Source organism: Dipodomys merriami, unplaced genomic scaffold, assembly GCF_024711535.1.
Source record: "Dipodomys merriami isolate MVZ:Mamm:240054 unplaced genomic scaffold, mDipMer1.0.p SCAF_10, whole genome shotgun sequence".
In the NCBI taxonomy this organism is placed as follows: Eukaryota; Metazoa; Chordata; class Mammalia; order Rodentia; family Heteromyidae; genus Dipodomys; species Dipodomys merriami.
This window is the reverse complement of record NW_027202271.1, coordinates 15,380,416-15,400,176: the sequence shown is the minus strand read 5'-3', so window position 1 is coordinate 15,400,176 and position 19,761 is coordinate 15,380,416. Positions and strand designations below refer to the sequence as shown.

Here is a 19,761-nt window from a genome sequence, read left to right as displayed (position 1 = left end):
CTTCTTCAACCTTTTTTTCTTTTACTTCCCTGACTTGTAAGCTTGTTTTTCAACCTAAGAGCTACTCCCTGCTTGACTAATGCTGATGTTTCTGCTCATTCCAGGGTTTGACTCTATTCTTCACAATGCATTAGAAATCAAAATGACTTAAGGTAGGTTTTGGTTTTTTTTGTTCTTGAAACTGAAAAAGTTGAAACACCATTAAAAATGACTGACTATAGTAAGTTCAGGAATGCTTAAAAAAGGGAGGAGAGCCTCCCTGAGGAACAGAAATTTCTGTGTTATCTTTAATTTGGATTTTGCTTTATATGCTAGAGGCCAGTATAGCTAGACAACACTTCCACTGTTGCAGCAGATTTCACTAGAGGAGTTCAAGTGCTTACAGAAGCAACAGTTCAGGCGATGGATCGAAAACAAAGCTGGTTTTCTTCCTGCCCAGAATCTCATTTGCCGTTGTTGTAAGCAGGGCTGTTAAGGCTCCGAAAGTTGTTCTAGTGTGGGAAGAGTGTTTCTTCCTTTTTCTAGCATCTAAGGAGGATTAATAGAGTTAAAAGTAAAAACAGTAGATATAAATGAAAAGTGAGAGCACTAGATATAAAAGAAGTGTGCCTCTTTCTTTCTTTCTTTCTTTCTTTCTTTCTTTCTTTCTTTCTTTCTTTCTTTCTTTTTTTCTTTCTTTCTTTCTTTCTTTCTTTCTTCCTTCTTTCCTTCCTTTCTTTTTTTCTTTGGAGGTAGGCTAAAGATAGGACTAGCTGCAACTGACACAGTTGGGACAAGGTGGGAAGGTCATACTGGACAATGACCACAAGGGGGCAACTCTGGGTTTCAACTTGAGCCTTACTGGGTTTATTACCTTGTTTTTGGGTTTTGACAATAACAGTCAATTTTTGTTCTGTCTTATATAAAAAGGCCAGGAAGTCACTCTTCCTTTCAGATTAAAATGTCCCTTTTGTGATTCTCCAACTCATGTATGAAGGCCTTTAGATTGAGAGGCAGTTATTTCTTAATTCTTAGACCAAGAAATCTCTTCTAGATATCTCGTCAGTATAAAATGTATATTACTTTGAGCAAGGAAAGCCAGAATAACTGAAATCTGAAAATCTTCAATGTTATATTGAAAACATTATTTGTTTTCATGTTGTTAAATCTGTCACGCAATCAGATTTGAGTTTTAGCTCCTCATTCTAGTTGGTCACCCTTTGGTACGAACACCCAAAACAATGAAATGTGCAAAAGAACAAGCAAAAGGAAGATGATCCACAAAATGGAAGAATTAATTCTCAAACAATGAAAGTAGCATCTGTAAAGATTCACAAGCTCAAATCTGTGTGATGGCATTTCGCAGCAGAGGTTGGGGTAGAGGATATGATCTACTAGATCATGGCCAATGTAAAGTAGGGAAGTAGCCCTAAGAGATAGAAACCTAGGAAGGCTGTGGTTTTTTAAAAATTTCGATTCAGAACCTATGTCTGCTTTCAGGAACTTTTCACTACAGATAATGATGGCTTCTCCTCAAACCCTGTCTAATCAGTCCTACATGATGTTCTCATATTATAATATGTTTAATATTGATAACAGAGAAGAATAATCAGCTAATTTCTTTCAAATCCACAGATCTGATCAAAGGACTCAGAACAAAGTTTACTGAGCCTGATCTCTGATATGGTGTAAGTATTCTCTAAAATCTAACTTATTAGTTGGGTGCCAGTGGCTCACACCTGTAATCCAGGCTTCTCAGGAGGCTAAGATCTGAGGATTATGGTTTGAAGCCAGCCCGGGCAGAAAATTCCCCATGAGACTCTTATCTCCAATTAACCACTGGTTCTTCTCACAACCGAGAGCAAGAAAGCATGCTTGTATTTTGAACTCTCTCACTAAAGATATGTCATAAGTAGATGATTAAAATTTCTATTGATAGTCAATTAACTGAACCTCTTGTTTTTTTTGCTACTCTCTAGTTATTTTGCATTTCCTTTAATCACAATGAAATCCATTACTGTTAAATACTACTGTACAGAAATATAACTTAAAAGATGCTAGCAATCTATGAAAAGCTACTTTCCAAAGTAAGTTTGTATTTAAGTGACATAAAATGCCACTTAATTGGTAAGAAAATTCCAAATGGATTCTGATTCTTATAACATCATTATGTTCTTTATGATGCCTAGGACTTTAATGTTGATTATTAAATGCTATAAAATCTGTCAAATAGCTTTTAATATCTGGCAGAGGGAACATGGCTTTAATGGACAACTATGTACTGACAATCAACAAAAATGCATGCATGTTTCACAGCATTACTATTATATATCTTCAAAAACAGAATAGCACAGCAAAATCTTTAGATAAAGATTACTATGGAGGAGAGAAAAGCAAAGAACTACATTAAGTGTTCCTTTGCCAATAGCAGGAATGTTTCAATTTTCTGATCTTTGGTTTGAGGAAGGAGAGGAGACTGGAGTGAGTATCCCAGGACAGGCTAGGGTGAAATGCTCCCTCCTAGGTGAAGGGCTGAGCCCAGAATTGGAGCAGCACAGTGACAGTTGAGCCCATCTGCACGGATGGTATTTAGTTTATGAAGGTTTCTTAAGTTTCCAAGATAATCTCACAAGTATTAGCAGACAGAAGAACCCAAACTACAGAATGAGAAAAAATGTTCCAAAGGAAAATAACATTTAAATAAAAAAGTATGTACCTAATCCTATTTATTACTGGGTAATTTCCTAGAAGCTTAGCTCATTAAATCATCTTCCCCAGAAGGACTGGGAAACTACAGGTCAGGAATGGATCCCTGGACTCTCTCCATCTGCCTACCCAGCCATGGTCAGAACTCCTGGCTGGTCCCACCAAATGAGGTGGCACTTCTACACCAAAGCTTCCTGCACTGAATGTTACTGATCTAACTTGCAGCTTCAGGTCAAGTTCATTCTTGCCTGTACTAGCTTAACTGAAAAAAGCCTGATGCTTTGCACATAAAATCTCCTAGGCCTGGTACTGGTAGCTCACACCTGTAATCATTACTACTTTGGAGGCTGAAGTCTGAGGATCCCAGTTTAAAGCCAGCCGGGGCTTATCTTGTCTTATCTCCGGTTAACCACCAAAAAGTGGTTAACCAAATGGCTCAAGTGGTAGAGTGGTAGAGTGCTAACTCTGAGCAAAAAAGCTCAAGGACAATGCCCGGGCTTGACCTTAAGCCCTAGGACTGGTACAAAAAACAAACAAACAAACTATTCGTCTGTCTGTCTATCCTATTGTTCTGATCATCCATTCTGGACTTCTGGGCTTCTAAACTTGGAAGTTAACAAGTGTGAATTTCTTGAGGACTTGAAACAGAGTTCAGAGCCAGTGGGGAAAGGAGGGTGAGGTTACCAGAAGGGCTCCTGCATCCAGATTCCTCAAATGATTTTCTCCTAAGCAGACTGGCATAAGCTGGGTGATGAAAATGACTTCTGCTAGGGGGACAGGAGCGACAGTGATGAGCAACCATAAGGAGAAAGGTCACAGTAACAGTTAGTTGGGCACTGAGGGGGAAGGGTGCAATCTCCTTTTAGGAGATCCAGAATCACTGAGAGGGAATGTGGGGGACAGCTGGCTAACTGGCTTAGGTCCAAGATATTACAGGTTCATCCTGCCCTCAGTTTTTCAGTCACCAAAATGGATTATCAACTCTGTAACAAAACTACTAAGATTTATTTAAAACAACAACAATAACAAACAAATCTGCCTCTTACGAAAAATGTGAAGAGGTGGGTTATGGGGGGCGGGGAGAAGAGTGTTTTAATCCTATTTTCAGCCACACTATGATTATATAATCCCCTTCCCTCCTGACCATTGCCAGTGACCTGTTGCATGTATTCTTACCCATGGGAGAAAGAGTCGCTCAGGCCTTTTCTTTTTCTTTAAATTAATTAAAACAAGCTTTGCTGCTGTGGAACTGTATCCTGCAGAGGGTTTCAGGAGGGCTACAGAATGCTCACATTTGGTAAACCAAACTGTGACTGTGCTACAGCAGAAACATAACTTGGTTGTAAAAAGCATGTGTCTGAATAACACTTAAAAAATTATAATTCCCAAGTTCCAGTGAAATGTTCCTCTTCCTGTGAGTGGCCCTATGGAGTAATGGCCAGGCCTCACAGGTGAGGGATGAACGGAGCAGCGCTGTCCTGGTATCTAGTTTCTCCAATCAGTCTTGCTGCATGAGGACTAATGCAATTGTTGTGTTTGATTCCTACATTCTGATATTTATACATTTAAGAACATATCCTCTGGTTTGCTCTCCTGCATGTATTCAACACCTGAATTGGAATGAGTTTTCTTGGTCTCGTTAAGTATAACAGACCTCTCTGGCTACCACAGGACAACTATTTCTACCAAAACTAGCTGTCCACTAGGAAATCACTCTTTTAATGTGAGTGTGTGCACACATGCACACACACGCACAATTAGTAAAACCAAAAGAGATAAGAAAAAGGCACCAGAAAAAGGGAGCCTTCTTTCTAATTTGGCAGGGTATTAATTTGTTTGGATTTGGATGGAGTATCCCCACAGTAGGAACAGGAGGTCTGGAGAAATTTCAGGAGAACTAGCTGATATTCAGTCATCTAACACAGTGCCTGATTGTTGTTTTGATAGGATAGGGGACCATACAGCATGGGCAGAGGGTTCAGGTGAGGAGGAAAGCTTTGCTATCAGACAGAGGCTGCCAGTCCTTAAGGGACTGGGCTGAGAACAACAAGGTGCAATAAGAGGAATCAGAATAGAAGGAAAAGCATTTCTTCTCCCAGGGCCATGCCAAATTCTGCTCCATCCCCAATTCCAGGCCTGCCCTTGTGTCTTCAAGCCCCTCAGCCACTGTGCTCTCAGTGACTCCAAGGCCACAGTCCCCTCCTCTGGCTGCTGTCCCTATACAGCACTCTCCCTGCCTGCAGCCTATGCTTTTCAGTGGGTCTCTGGGTTATAATTCCCCTTCTTTGCACCTGGTGATTCTCCCTATGAAATCAACAGCCCAGAAAGCCGCCCCAAGTGCTACAGGTAAGCCAGGCCAAATGAGAATAGCCAATGTTCACGTGTTCTGCGATGGCATGTTGTTGGGGGTGGGGCCAGTATTAATGAGATGAGGCAGCTTAATGCAACTCCCCTGAGCATGGGGCAGGGGCGGGACAGAGAAAGTGGAGGATCCAATCAGCAACTGCATCACAGAATTCGTATTTGAAATGATCTTTCCACCATGTGATCAGTTCTAGCATGCTTAAACAGTTTCCAGTGGCATGCAGAAGGATCAGCTGCTCTTAGTATCTTACCCTCATCCCTTCAAATCGTGATAAGGCTCTTAAGGGTCTCAAAGCTCTTAGGGTCCTAAGGGACTTTATGGCACCTAGTTCCGAGTAGCCCAGGGCATTAGCTATAAGGCTGACTAAAGAGACCTACACGGAAACAGAAGAGAAAAAAACAAAAAAACAAGAAAGAAAAAAGAAAAAGAAAACAGAGGTTCCAGAGTGTTAGAATAAAGCCCTAGCACTGATTACACAGATGGACCCCGCCCCCCGGGTAGAGGAAGTGGGTAACACCAGCTGCCTACTTCAACTTGACTCAAACGACCTGGAAGGAAAGGGTGGTTGAGAGAGGCAGAAGAAAAAACACAAAGGGAAAAGAATCAAGAAGCAGCAGAACATACACACGAATTGGAAAGGGAAGAGGCTAAAGGGAAAGGGAGAGAATGAGGAAGTTCCATTGGAAGGAGAGGAGCCTGAAGAGACGACAAGAACCTTACCCTCGCCCTTTACAGTCTCTGCAGGTCCCAGAAGTTCCCATTAAATTAAGCCAGACAAACTTAATGGTACCTATGGAAAAGAATACAGATAAATACACATACTACACACAAGCTGCCCCTCCTCAGTTCATTCACCATGGGATTTCCAACAGGGACAAGCTCTCTTACTCCTGGTTGACAAGAAACCATTTGTTTGAGAATCTGATGAGTTACTATATAAACAAAGGAAACATATTTAATAAGTACCACAGGTGACATGGCAGCTCCCCCCAAAACAAGACCAAATGGGGACCTCCTTGACAGAATTTTGGAGCACTCACTTGAGTAATTCATATTCTCTCTTTCTCTCTCTCTCCCTCCCTCTCTCTCTCCCTCTCTCCCCCCCACCCCTCTCTGTTTGTCTCTTTTAACTCTAACAACCTTAACTGATCAAATCTGAGAATTTTTTTTTTTTTTTTTTGGGTCCGGTCGTGGGGCCTGAACTCTGGGCTTGGTTGCTGTCCCTCAGCTCTTCAGCTCAAGGCTAGCACTCTACCACTTGAGCCACAGTACCACTTCTGGCTTTTTTTTTTCTTATGTGGTGCTGAGGAATTGAACCCAGGGCCTCATGCATGCAAGGCAAGCGCTCTACCACTGAGCCACCTTCCCAGCCCAGTGAGAATGTTTGATCTTGGATTTTTCTTATAGTATTCTCTCATACTGCAACATCCTGGGATGGGTGAAGATGTTCCTGCCAACAACTCTTAAATTGCTTTTATTAGGAAGTTATGAATACAGACCAACCTGCCTTTACTTTGGAGGTTTTAATGCAAAATTAGAGAAGAAAATAACAATTTACCACTTGGTTTCATATGATGCTTTTGTACTCTATCCTAGGGCTTTATTCTGTATCTTTGCATGGCATGTTGTATGTGTGCACAAATACACACACATTTTTTTTTTAAAACCAAGACACAATTAAATAGCAGAACTGTCAGGAAGTAGAAGTAAAAGGTCAATGATACAGTAAGGGTCCGGGATGAGTAGGTTTAAAGATTTCAATTTTAAAATGGGTTTAAGCCTTCATTTATGCTTAAGCTCACAATTCCCTACCTTAGGTATCTTCTCTGGAGTTTTAGGCAGTATCCAAGCAAATCCGGAACTAAAATCTGTTCCATTATGTTACCTATGTTCTTTGAAAGGTATGTGGTCCAGGGTTAATCTTTGCTTAAAAAGGGGGCCTCAAAAGCAACCCCAACCATTTCCCTTCATTCATAATGATCAGCAAAAATGGAGGTATCTTTTACCTACTATTACCAAGTGCCTTCAACTCAGTCACAAATAATTTAAAACTATTTTGCTCTCAGGCCTTAATAGGCATACTTGAGGGAACCAGGTATTTGAGTTTAACAGTGCCCTAGGCCAGTCCTGTGAAACTGCAGGGAAAGGATGCAAGAACACTAAGTCATGTGTGGCTATGGGCCATACAAGGTATGAAGACCCCGGCCATACAAGGTATGAAGACCCCAGCTCTTCAAGATGGCGCTGGATCTGCTATCAATCAACTCTGAGGTAGGCAGAGGCCAACCAAAGGCTAGCTGTAAATGCTTTGGACATCTTAGATCATCTGTTCATCTAAGCAGAGATACCCAAAGGCAGGCTCAATAAAGGTCTTATTTGGGCTATTTCTTATAAATGGGGGGCTCTTTTACAATCTTGAATTTCCATGTTAAACCTTCACTGACAGAAAATCAGAACATTGCTTGAAGTGCACTTTAAAGGAATGAAGAAAAAACATAAAAAAAAAAGAACTGAAGCATCAAAATTCAGGACATCTGTAGCTGCAAGTATGGAAGAAAAACACAGGGTAGCTTTTTCAAAAGAATTAAACATTTTCAAACAGAATTTTTTCAGTAGTCTGAGGTCCTGAATATTCTGTGGACCTCAATATTCCCATTCCTGGAAAGGATATGTCAGTTCACCACAAACAACAGAGGAAACTTTCCTGGAAAAAAAAATTCTTTCACAGGACATAGTCTCCAGTGTAGCAGAGGACTAGGGAAAAGTAAAATTTGGGAATTCACGTGGCTCATTACTCATTATCCCCATGACTCTTAAAAATAATGATTTTGTTAGTTTTAAGAGACAAAATGAAAGAACAAATATCCATTAGGGCAATAAACATGGAGTTGAATGTCAGACTCAGGCATAAAATCACTAGTGGTTAAAATGTGAGAAAGAGAATCTTTCAGGGATGGTGCTAAATTAGGACCTAACATTCAAACCTCTTTGTTGTTCTAAAATGCTAAAAGGATCAGACATACTGCTCAGTTCTAGTTGTAGAAGTGTCAAGTCTAAGCCTTGTTTTCTACTCACACTAAAAAGGTAGTGTGACAGCCAATCTTGATTGGATTAACAAGGATCTATATTAGTAAAGTACACCTCTGTGCTGGTGTGAGAAGATTTGATTTGAGAGATCTAATGAAGAGATTAATTCCCTGATAGATTCATAATATGATGGTATTATAGGGAGATGGTAAAAGGTAGGGGTAGGGCCAGGTCTAGATGGAGGAAGGAGGTGACTGGTGTGCCCTTGGGGTCTATATCTTGCCCTAATCCCTTCCTGTAGTCCTTCTGCTTCCTGGCTGCCATATTGTTAACTGCTCTGCTCTACTATATCCTCCACACCATGATGGACTGAGACCTCTGAAACAGTGAGCCAAAATAAATATTTTCTTCTTTAAATTTATATATGGTTAGTGATGAAAAGTAATTGGTACAGGTGGCAACCCTAGCAGCTATTGTTTTCTCCCCACTTCACACTCTGCTTCATGTTCCAGCTCTTTGTGAATGAGTCTATCTTTTCAGGCCCTTAGAGAAGCGTTCATATCTGACAGTGCCTGTATTGCTCATACATCCACAAACAACAGGAATCACTATTCATGGACTGCAGACAATGAGTTGGGAAAAGAACACATTTATAAAGCAGGAAAACCTAGCATGAGACTGTGGGTAGATTGTGGGTAGCTCAGTAAACATTGGATAAGTGAAGAATAAATAAACTATTCTGTTGGAGACAAGAAGTCAATAGAATGAAGGATCCTAGGAGAGCCTTGTTCCCACAATGCTGGGTTACTGCTGCCTAGAATCAGACCAGGGATGCCATCGAGCCTAATGTAAACCCTTTAAGGGTTTATGCCTGTCTGTTCCTCTGTGATTCCTTCTGGCTCTTGGACAATTCTATGTAAAGTATGGTATTCAATTTATGTTGTTCACCAACACTGCTACAGAAGCATTCTCTCGATCTGTTGTTAGGCACCACAGCAATGTAATAATCCAGTAATTCCCACATACTAAGGGACAGATAAGTTGTAGTCAATTGGTCACATATATGTCATTTCTTTCCATCTACTTTTACCTAGTCTAAAAAGTGATAAAAAGGTTGGCTAAATAAAGGGAGATATGTAGGATTGTGAATGTTCTTTGTGGCTTACTTGGGTAGCAGAGGCCTTGGATTCTGAGTACCTCAGCCCAGAAAGAAGAGGAAGAGAGTGATTCAGTGGATGGAAAGGTCATGGTGGGAAGTTTTGCTCCAAATCACAGCTTCCCTATGGTGGCTCGAAAGTTCAGAAAATGATGGTCTCCCACTCTAGGTGGTTCTAGAAATTACTGTGAAATGAAGACTCTGGTGTTAATTTCTCTACAGAGACAGCTGGCCCAGTCTGAATTCCAGATTTCTGGGGTTTACTCCTCATCCTGCCCAAGTCTTTGAAGTTCAGCTTTCTGTCAGAGGAAGGGAGGGCTCTTTCCTACTATCTATAGCTCCTGAGACTTTGCCTGAAAAGTCTCATTTCTGGTCCTTCTGGAGCCATACCTATTTGGTTCATCTTAATGGCACAGGGTGGCTTCATCACCTCATTCAGGCGTAAGGCTGGCTTTTTTGGGAATGGGAGATGAAAATGGGGATAGTGCTTGCTCTTGGAAGCAGTCACTAACCATGGAGTACAGACAATGTGTTGGGAAAGGAAGATATTTATAGAGCAGAAATCATTACTGGTTCAGAGTACTAGGTTCTTGTTACCTGAGAAATGGAAGGGGGAGGGAAGAAAGAAGAGATAGAGATAGTGCCATCCTGCTTTATCCTACATTCTAGAAGTCCTCTCCTCTATAGGCAGTTCACCATATAGTCTACGAAACCTCTCTTCTAAATGTACTGACCCAGATTCTATCCACACCACTTTCACAACATTTCTTAGCACGCAGCAGGATTTGAATTCTCCACATCCCTGGTCACAATTACCATTCATTGTTTCTTTAAATGTTGATTTGGCTAGAAGAAAAAAAACTACAGTTATTATACAAAATGAAGAACAATCATTGTTAGTACAGTCAAGAAGGAGCAAGTGCCAGTGGGGTGAGAGAGTTAGAAACGCTATAGCTTCCAACCTGAAAAATAACATGGGGAGTCATGGCCAGCAAGCTCTGGAGGTGATCTTGGAACCTAGAGGGAAAAAGGGGTTGTTATTGGGCAATCACTGTAGAAATCCCTGAGCAGGTGACTGGCTCAGGCTGAGTATGGGAAGTCTCCATGGGAGGCCAGGAGAGCCACACAGACCCCACTCACCTCATCCCAGCACCTCTACCTTATCCCTTCACCCCTTTTGCTAGCAGCTGCCTTTTTATTGGCTTGGAGCATGAACCTCTGATACCACTCAAGAGATTTTGAAGCTAATGATTCTTTCTATTCCTAAATCCCTGAATCTAAATTAAGGCAGGCCCATCTGAGTAAAGAGTTGGTTAGTCCCTGGAGTATCTGTAGGGTCTTCAGAATTCCCATCCCCAAATTAAGATCAGGGTGCCCTGAGATGACCTTCACCCAAGTCTACATCAGTCTGCCTATTGACTAATGACCTAGCTCAGGCAGGTCCAGCCTGAAAAGGGTGAGAAATAGAAAGTAGGACACGTACAGCCACTATGAGGAAGTCCAGCCAGCACCAGGCATTGGTGAAGAACTTGACAAAGCCGTAGGCTGTCCATTTGAGTAACATCTCCAGGATGAAGATATAGGTGAAGACTTTGTCAGCATATTCTAGGATGGTACGAATGGTCTTCCTCTGCTCAATGTAGATGTCCTCGAAGGCCTGGAAGAGAGGCAGCAGCTGCCTATTACAGATAGGATTACAGGTGTGAGCCCTGAGTGCCTGCCTAAATACAGACATTTACAATTTGAAATCAAAGCAGAGAGGAGCTGTGCTCAGCACCCTGCATGTCTCACAAATGAACGATGAAGACTCAGGACAAGGCGAATATAAAAACCTGAGCATCAGAGACCTAAATCCAAATATATGCCATGTCCTGGGTTCTCCACACCCCTAGGCTTGAAAGGATTGGGTATAGAAACATCACCAGCTCCTATCTTGGGTAGCCAAAACATGAAGAATAAGAAGCCTTGGGGTGTTGAGAGAGAAAATTCATCTAAGAAAGGTCTTAGGATGGGGGCACATCAGGAAGAATCTGGTGGTAATCTATGTACTCATCCTAAGAAAAAGGGGGTCTTAGGCTTGAGTGGGGTTAGGCTAAAGTCTAAAAAAGGTTGGATATGGATAAGTGTGGGTTCTAATCCTAAAGACTCAAAACACAAGCCCAAAACACTTTACTAGGTCATCAGTCTGGGGACAACAGCCAATCTGTGCTTTCAGAGATGCTGAGTTTGAGCTCCACCCAACCCCTTAACACTGGTCTCTTTAGTCCATTCCCCAGCCAACCCCTCATCACAGTCTCCTCTGGCCCTCACCAGGGCGCCACTGCTGAGAAGAATCATGAAGATGATGAAGGTCTCAAACCAATTGTGCTCCACGATGAGGAAGCAGGTTTTCCGTAGGATCCACCAAGACTTGCCTAGCCCTTCTTCAATGTTGACCTGGCAGCACTTGAACCTCTGGACACAACCTAGCAGCAGCAGGAGAGGCAGGTGAGACTGTGGTAACTGACCTGCCCAGACCTGCCCTCTCCCAGGCCCCGCCAGGTGCTGCCCCACCTGCTATGTAGCAGGGATAGTGGCTGACTTGGCATGTCTGAGTCAGGAATGGAGGGTAGCAGGGCTGAGGCTATGCTGCAAAGGCTAAGGGCAAGGCCCTCTGGAGCCAGAAAGATGCCCTATGAAGAAGCAGGGAGAGGGAGAAGAGGGTAGTCAGGAGGCAGGCACAGCATGATACAAGAGGCCTTTCTAATGGCAGTGTCAGAGCTGATATCAGGGAAGATGAACAACAGCACAAAAATTGTACAAAGAAAGTGTTATATGCAAAATTGAGCAGGGGAAACGATACAAACTTTCTTCAAAATGGTGAGATGGGGATGCTCTGGAAGACACTACAGATGTGTCTGTGAACAGCACACATGCCACATGCCCAGTCCTCCCCTTGTCTCTTTCACCTTCTGTGAAGCAAGCATCTGGATCCAAGTACTCCTCAGGTTGCTCCACGGGGACTTCCTCTACCTCTGGCTTGATGTCAATGGTGCTCCCCTCGGAGGAGCTGGTATCATCCAGTTTCTAGACGGGAAGGAAAAGGGAGATCAAGCAGCTCTGTAGGGGCACATCCACTCATAATCCCACCTCTGAGAGGGAGGAAACTACTGTGTTTCTTCCCCACAATTCTTATTGCAGCTTCTCTAATTTATGATGGGCAGATTTTAACTCTAGGGCCCTCAAAACTTGTATCTGGAGAGGATATAATGCTAAAACCCATCTAGGGAAGACAGTGACACAAATGTGATCCTAAATTGGTCTCAGGGTTATAGATCAGGTAGACTTGATGGCAGGGAACAATGTGAAGTTTATCCGCGTGCTAAGCCAGGTACATCCCAGGCAGTTTGGGAATCAAGGGAAGGTCCAGAGTGATAGTGAAGCATATAGTTGGTTCTTAAAGTGAACCAACTTGGTGGATCATTCCACCAAGCTCACAGGTTGGCTCTACATAGAATCAGTTTTTTCTAGGCTGGGACCTTACATCTTTGCTGCCCTCAGGATCGGACTCGCTGCTAACATCTTCTGTGTTGAGGTTCTCAAAATCAGACTCGCCTACAGCAATCGGCACCCGCACAGTCAAGTTGGGATTGTTGATGAAGGACATATGGTCCTCATCAATGATGTACTTCTCCACACTGCTGCCAATACCACTGGTTGTGCCATTGCCATTCTTCTGGAAATCACCATTTCGGTGGATGTCTGCACCAGTGTGGTTGGCAATACAGTTGGCCTTTTTTTCATACAACTCGTCCAGAGGCTTCACTTCATCTGCCTCCCGCTGCTTAAAGTGCGCTTGCATGAAGGCATGCACTTTTACTTTGGTCCAAGCCACACCCTTCTTGATTCGGATGACAGAGATCTGCAGGTTGTTCATTTCTCCATCATCATCAGTGGCTGCCAGGTTGTCTGCACTGAAGGAGCTCAGAAGCAAGGCCAGAAACAGGTTCAGCACCTACATCATCAGCATCAGAAGAGGGGAGCAAGTGCAGAATGGTATTAGGAAAAGTTATCCACACCATTATAGGATGCAAATTGGAAGCTGAGAAAGTTTTTACAACACATGCAGAGTTTCTGCTGTGTGTGTAGTTTTTGTTTTTCTTTCCCCTTTCTATATAGTATTTTAAATGCTTATGTGGAGCTGGGTGGCGGTGGCTCATGCCTGTAATCCTAGTTACTCAGGAGGCTGAGATCTGAGGGTTGTGGTTCAAAGCCAGCTGGTGCAGGAAAGTCTGTGAGACTCTTATCTCTAATTAACTACCAGAAAACCGAAGTGAGTGGCACTGTGGCTCAAGTGGTAGAACGCTAGACTTGAGCTGAAGAACTAAGGGACAGCATCCAGGCCCACAGTTCAAGCCCCATGACCAAAGTAGGGGGGGCGGGCGGGGGAAGCTTATATGGGAATTTTGTTTTGCAGTTTGAAGTCAGGGACTTGTGCTTGCCAGCCAGTCATTCTACCACTTGAGCCATGCCCCCAACCCTTTGTGCTTTAGTCATCTTTGAGACAGGGTCTTAAGTTGTTTCCCAAAGCCAGCCTGGACCACAATTCTCTTACTTATTCCTCTTATATAACTGGGACCACTGGCATGAACTACTATGCCAGGATTGTTGGTTGAGATGGACCTTTATTTCCTTTTTACACAGGCTGTCCTTGGGGCGTCAATCCTACTGATCTCCTCACCAAAAGTTAGGATTACAGGCATAAGTCATTGCTTATGATCTGGTTTTACTTTTATTATTTTTATTTATTTATTTTTTGCCAGTCCTGGGGCTTGAACTCAGGGACTGAGCACTGTCTTTGAGCTTCTTTTTGCTCAAGGCTAGCACTGTACCACTTGAGCCACAGTTACACTTTTGGCCTTTTCTGTTTATGTGGTACTGAGGAACAGAACCCAGGGCTTCATGCATGCTAGGCAAGCACTCTACCACTAAGCCATATTCCCAGCCCTGGTTTTATTTTTAATATAAAGAGTATAGCATCCCCTTTCAAGGCTCTATTAGTTATATATTTGTATGTATGTACTCTAAAATATTATTTCTCATAATCACACAAAACAAGACAATACTCAGTTTGGGAGAAAATTACCCCAAAATAAAAAATAATAGTTCGGACATGGATTACCGGGAGGGGCAAAGAATACACAGATGTCATGTGTTCCTGAGCAGTAGATGTGTTAGAGAAACCATGTTAGAAAACAACTAGGTATCAGACATTGGTGGCTCACGCCTGTAATCCTAGCTACTCAGGAGGCTGAGATCTGAGGATCGTGGTTCAGAGCCAGCCCAGGCAGGAAACCCCATGAGACTCTTAGCTCCAAATAAACCACTCAGAAAACCGGAAGTGGCACTGTGGCTCAAGTGGTAGAGCGCTTGCCTTGAGCTAAAGAACTGAGGGACAGCACCCAGGCCCACAGTTCAAGCCCCACAACTGACCAAAAAACAAAACAAAAACAACTAGGATGTCAGTAAACCATACAATGAATAGAGAATGAATTTGGGAGTTACAGGCACAGCTCAGTGGCATATTAGCACATGCTGAGTATGTGTGAGACTATAAGTTGAATTCTAGTACCACAAATGAAAGAAAAAGAAGTGTGTATCTTTGCTTTTCTAACATTTATAAAAATGAAATAACTTTTCTGGGCATGACAGAATGTAACTGTCATCAAAGCCACTCAGGAGGTTGAGCCTGGGAGTTTTTGGTTTTTTTTTTTATTGTGAAAATACTACACAGAGGGGTTACAATTACATGGGCAAGGGGGGGGGAAGGGGGGGAAGGAGAAGGATTGAGATTGGGGGGGAGGGGGGAGGCTGGGAAGGGATGTGAAGGGTAAACCAAAGGAGGAGGCTTCAATGCTTGGTAAGAAATGTATGCATTATCCTGCCCATGTAATTGTAACCCCTCTGTACAGTATGTTCACAAATAAAATTAAATTAAATTTAAAAAAAAAACAATTACATGGGCAAGATAATGAGTACATTTCTTATGAGCCTGGGAGTTTAAAACCACATAGTGAGATCCTGTCTCAAAAAAGTTAGAAAAATAAAACTTCAGCCAGATAGTGAATTGTATGTTCAATTGTGTAGCCAAGTGTCAAGCTATCAGAAACAAGCTTCATTTATTTTTGTTTAATTTTCCTATTTTATTACATTGGACATGAAGATTACTTTTAATATTTAGTTCTACTTTTGAAAAGGGGGAGAGGCACCCCTTGTCCCTACTTTGTCAGGTTTTAGGTGGAGATAACACAGTGCACACAGTAGGACATAGATATAGTAAAAGAACTCTTAAGTATCTGGGTTATTAGGTCCATGTGGAAAATTTAAAAAACTATTTGGCTGACAAAATGGAGTTGGAGAGGCTTTAAAGGCCTGGCCAAGGGCTTTGAATCTTATTTTATTGACTCCACTGTTGGAGTATAAATAAAACAGTTGCAGATTTGAGAAAATTATCCCTATTACCTACACACAAAGGAGACTGGAAGTTACGAGGCTGAAGCAGGTATGGATTGATAAAGTCTGAACCAGGCTACTGTAATGCCAAACTTCAGCATGCACAGGGATCTCCTAAGGCAGGATACTTGTTAAAGTATGCATTTCCTCCATTTCCCTGGCCTCCTGAGGACACCAGATGTGGTGGAAGGTCTGAGACTCGGCCTGCCTTCCTTCCTCTCTTTCTTCCTTCTTTTTTGGCCGGTCATGGGGCTTTAACTTAGGTCCTGGGCACTGTCCAGACTCTTCTGCTCAAGGCTAGTGATCTATCACGTCGAGCCACAGTTCTACTTCTGGTTTTCTGGAGGTTAATTGGAGATATGAGTCTCATGGACTTCCCTGGTCCAGTTGGCTTTGAACCCTGATCCTCAGATCTCAGCCTCCTGAGTAGCTAGGATTATAGGTGTGAGCCACTAGTGCCCATCTTCCTTCCCTCCCTCCCTTCTCTCAAAAATGAACTCAAAAGTGTTGCACTTGCTAAGCACTTGTTTTTACCATTTTTGAGCCACACCTCTACCCCTCTTGCCTTTAGTTTTCCAGATAAGGTCTTGTGCTAACTTTTCCCAGGGCAGCCTCAGATTGTAATCCTCCAGTCTTCTGGGTCAGGGATAGGATGTACAAGGCAAAGAACAAAAATGAGTACTAACCACCAAGTTGCCAATAACCATGACCATCATGAAGACAATGAGGCACATGGCCTGGCCTGCCACCTCCATGCAGTCCCACATGGTCTCAATCCACTCCCCGCACAATACTCGAAAAACAATGAGGAAGGAATGGAAAAAGTCATTCATGTGCCATCGAGGGAGTTCACAGTCCTGGTTGATCTTGCATACACACTCTTTGTAGTTTTTCCCAAAGAGTTGCATCCCCACCACGGCAAAGATGAAGACAATAATGGCCAACACTAGGGTCAGGTTGCCCAGGGCACCCACTGAATTGCCAATGATCTTGATCAGCATGTTGAGGGTGGGCCAGGATTTGGCCAATTTGAAGACTCGGAGCTAAGGGAAAAACAAACATGAACACAGACAAAAACTAAATGATATCCGATCATTTTTTTCACCATATGGTTAAAATAAAAATACAAAATTAACAAGATCAGCTTATATTTATTTAGAAGGCTTGGGAAATACTTGTTTTTTTTTTTTTTTTTAGTCTTAGCAGGTATTTATTTATTTGAAGACTCCTCTCAAAACTTCCTAATAGTATCCCAGAATAGAAGGAAGAAACTGAGACATAGATAAGGGAAAATGGATTAACTTCACAGTAAGTGAAAAATTTAGAGCCAAGATCTTAAAAAAAAAATGCAGTCCTTTATATTAGAAACCCTGAGTCAATCTGCTTTTTTATTTAAAAAATATTTTTTATTTTATTGTAAGGGTGATATATAGAGGGGTTATAGTAATTTACTTTTTAAAACCTCGTACATGCAGCCAGGGGCCAGTGGCTTATATCTATAATCCTAGCTACTCAGGAGACAGATCTGAGGGCTGTAGTTTGAAGCTAGCCTGGGCAGAAAAGTCCATGAGACTCTTATCTTCAATAAACTACTCAGAAAAAACCAGAAGTGGTGCAGTGGCTCCAGTGGTGAAGCACTAGTCTAGAGCACAAAGAGTTAGGGACAGCCGGGCGCTGGTGGCTCACGCCTGTAATCCTAGCTACTCAGGAGGCTGAGATCTGAGGATCGCGGTTCAAAGCCAGCCCGGGCAGGAAAGACCGTGAGACTCCTATCTCCAATAAACCACCAGAAAACCGGAAGTGGCGCTGTAGCTCAAGTGGTAGAGCGCTCGCCTTGAGCTGAAGAGCTGAGGGACAGCGCCCAGGCCCAGAGTTCAAGCCCCACGACCGACAAAAAAAAAAAAAAAAAAAAGAGTCTTAGGGACAGTGTCCAGGCCTGAATTCAAGCCACAGGACTGGAAAAAAACAAAAACCAAAACCCAAAAAACTCATACATGAACGTAACTTTTACCGACTTCTCCTTTAATGTCTCAAGGGATATTACAAAGAAAATGTAGTCTGTAGGAAACTAAAAGATAAATGTTATAAAGACAATAAAAAAGTAATTTTCTTCTAAAAAAATTCTAGTATTTCCATTTTGCTTTCCAAATCTCCGTTTGTTTTCTGGTAACAAAAGAATCAATGGCTGACATGAAACTTTCTGGTATACTCAGAATAACATGGAAGAAAAATACAACTCCCAAGTAGAGGTAGTTCTACATATCAAACATTTTATGAACAGGGGCTGTACTGTTATTGTTCCTATCTATCAAGATAATCTGCTCTAGGGCTGGGAAGGTGGCTCAGTGGTAGAGCACCTTCCTTGCATGCATGAGGCCCTGGGTTTGATTCCTCAGCACCACATAAGCAAAAAAAAGCCGGAAGTGGCATTGTGGCTCAAGTGGTAGAGTGCTAGCCTTGAGCTGAAGAGCTGAGGGACAGCGTCCAGGACTAGAGTTCAGGCCCCACGACTGGACCAAAAAAAAGAATATCTGTTCTGTTATGAATGATTCCATTCAGAATGATCTGACAGAATTATAATGCATTAAAACCATGGTGGCTTGGCCATTACACTGATCGCAAAAGATCACTGTTAGGTGTTATAAATGAACAGGAATTCTGATAAGATAGCCCTGGCACTGATCTGAACCTCTGTTTCAAGCCACTATTGAGTCTTATCTGAGAGTTCCAGATTTACTAGGTGTTGCCTTCTGTGCACAGTTGAGACATTCACGTTGCTTTCCCTGACTAGCTACTAATTTACTCAGAATATTAGTTCTAAGGTTTTTGTCTTCCAATCCTTCCTCATGTACTTGAGAAAACAAAAGATTTTTCAAAAAGTACACTTGGAGATGGGGTGGGCAAGCAGTAGAAAGAGAAGTTTCAGAAATTAGGCAGATGTTATTTGCGACTTGGACCCAGTGAGATCTCTGTTTCACCAATAGATGCATTCGATTCTAATTCTCTTTCCTTGGTCTCTGAATATCCCAATGAAAAAACCTGAAATACGGTGGGCTGTAAGGACTGTAGTATTTTCCTGATCTGGAAAGGAAAGCAAAGCTAGTTCCAAAGGTAGGGAAGCAGCAGTGAATGTCAAGTTAGATGCCCCCAGGGTACCTCGGCCTACTGGGACTTACTACGAAGTCATTTATATCTGTGCCTATCTGAGACTCTCTCAAAATTTCATTAACTCAGCTCTCTATTATTTTAGTAATTTAAACATTAACTTATTCACATTAATAAAAATCTTTCTTAGCTAATGATATGGAAAATAAGGCCAGCACTCAACAACTTGATATAATTTAACAAATTATCTTATTCTTACTTTCTGGACGGGGTCATCACAACAGAAGAAATGAGAAAAGCCATCTTTGGACTCAAGGGAACTTCTTGCTATTTCAGGGGGACTCTCAGATAAGAATATAGCTCACAAAGGGCTGGGAAAGTTTAGTGGTAGAGTGCTTGCCTTGCATGCATCAGTCCCTGGGTTTGATTCCTCAGCAACACATAAACAGAAAAAGCTGGAAGTGGTGCTGTGGCTCAAGTGGTAGAGTGCTAGCCTTGAGCTGAAGAGCTGAATGACAGCGCCCAGACCCAGAGTTCAAGCCCCACAACCACCACCACCACCAAAAAAAAAAAAAAAAAAAAGAAAAGAAAGAAAGGAAAATAGCTCACAATCCAAATTTGGCCTCAGAAAGGTGGAAATCTTTCATTGTTTAGATTAGGTACTACTATCTGAGGAACTTCCCTAATACAGATACTGTTGTTAATTGACTTTTTATTAGCTTCTATTAGTTACAGGGAGGATTTCATTGTTACACCTCCACACATGATTACATTGTATCCCAATCAATCTCACTCCCTGTTGCTTATTACTTGTAAAAACTAACTCCTATAATATGCATTTAGCAGTAAAGTTTTCAGTATTTTAGTGGCTAAATAAGCTAAATGACTAAGTGGAATTGGAAGCAGAATGTATTTCAGACTTTTTTTTACA

The 19,761-nt window shown here is 42.1% G+C and overlaps 1 protein-coding gene across 3 annotated transcripts in view; it reads right to left on the bottom strand.

Annotated features, from left to right (window-relative positions):
- Scn8a (sodium voltage-gated channel alpha subunit 8) overlaps positions 1-19,761 on the bottom strand; it is a 190,913-nt gene that overhangs the window by 20,148 nt on the left and 151,004 nt on the right. For all 3 annotated transcript variants that reach the window (XM_070041359.1, XM_070041368.1, XM_070041351.1), the window contains exons 16-21: positions 16,412-16,768; positions 12,757-13,227; positions 12,182-12,299; positions 11,544-11,698; positions 10,717-10,890; positions 5,301-5,423 (exon numbers count right to left, since the gene is read on the bottom strand). In XM_070041359.1, coding sequence (XP_069897460.1) covers positions 5,301-5,423; positions 10,717-10,890; positions 11,544-11,698; positions 12,182-12,299; positions 12,757-13,227; positions 16,412-16,768 — 1,398 coding nt within the window. The remainder of the gene's footprint in view (positions 1-5,300; positions 5,424-10,716; positions 10,891-11,543; positions 11,699-12,181; positions 12,300-12,756; positions 13,228-16,411; positions 16,769-19,761) is intronic.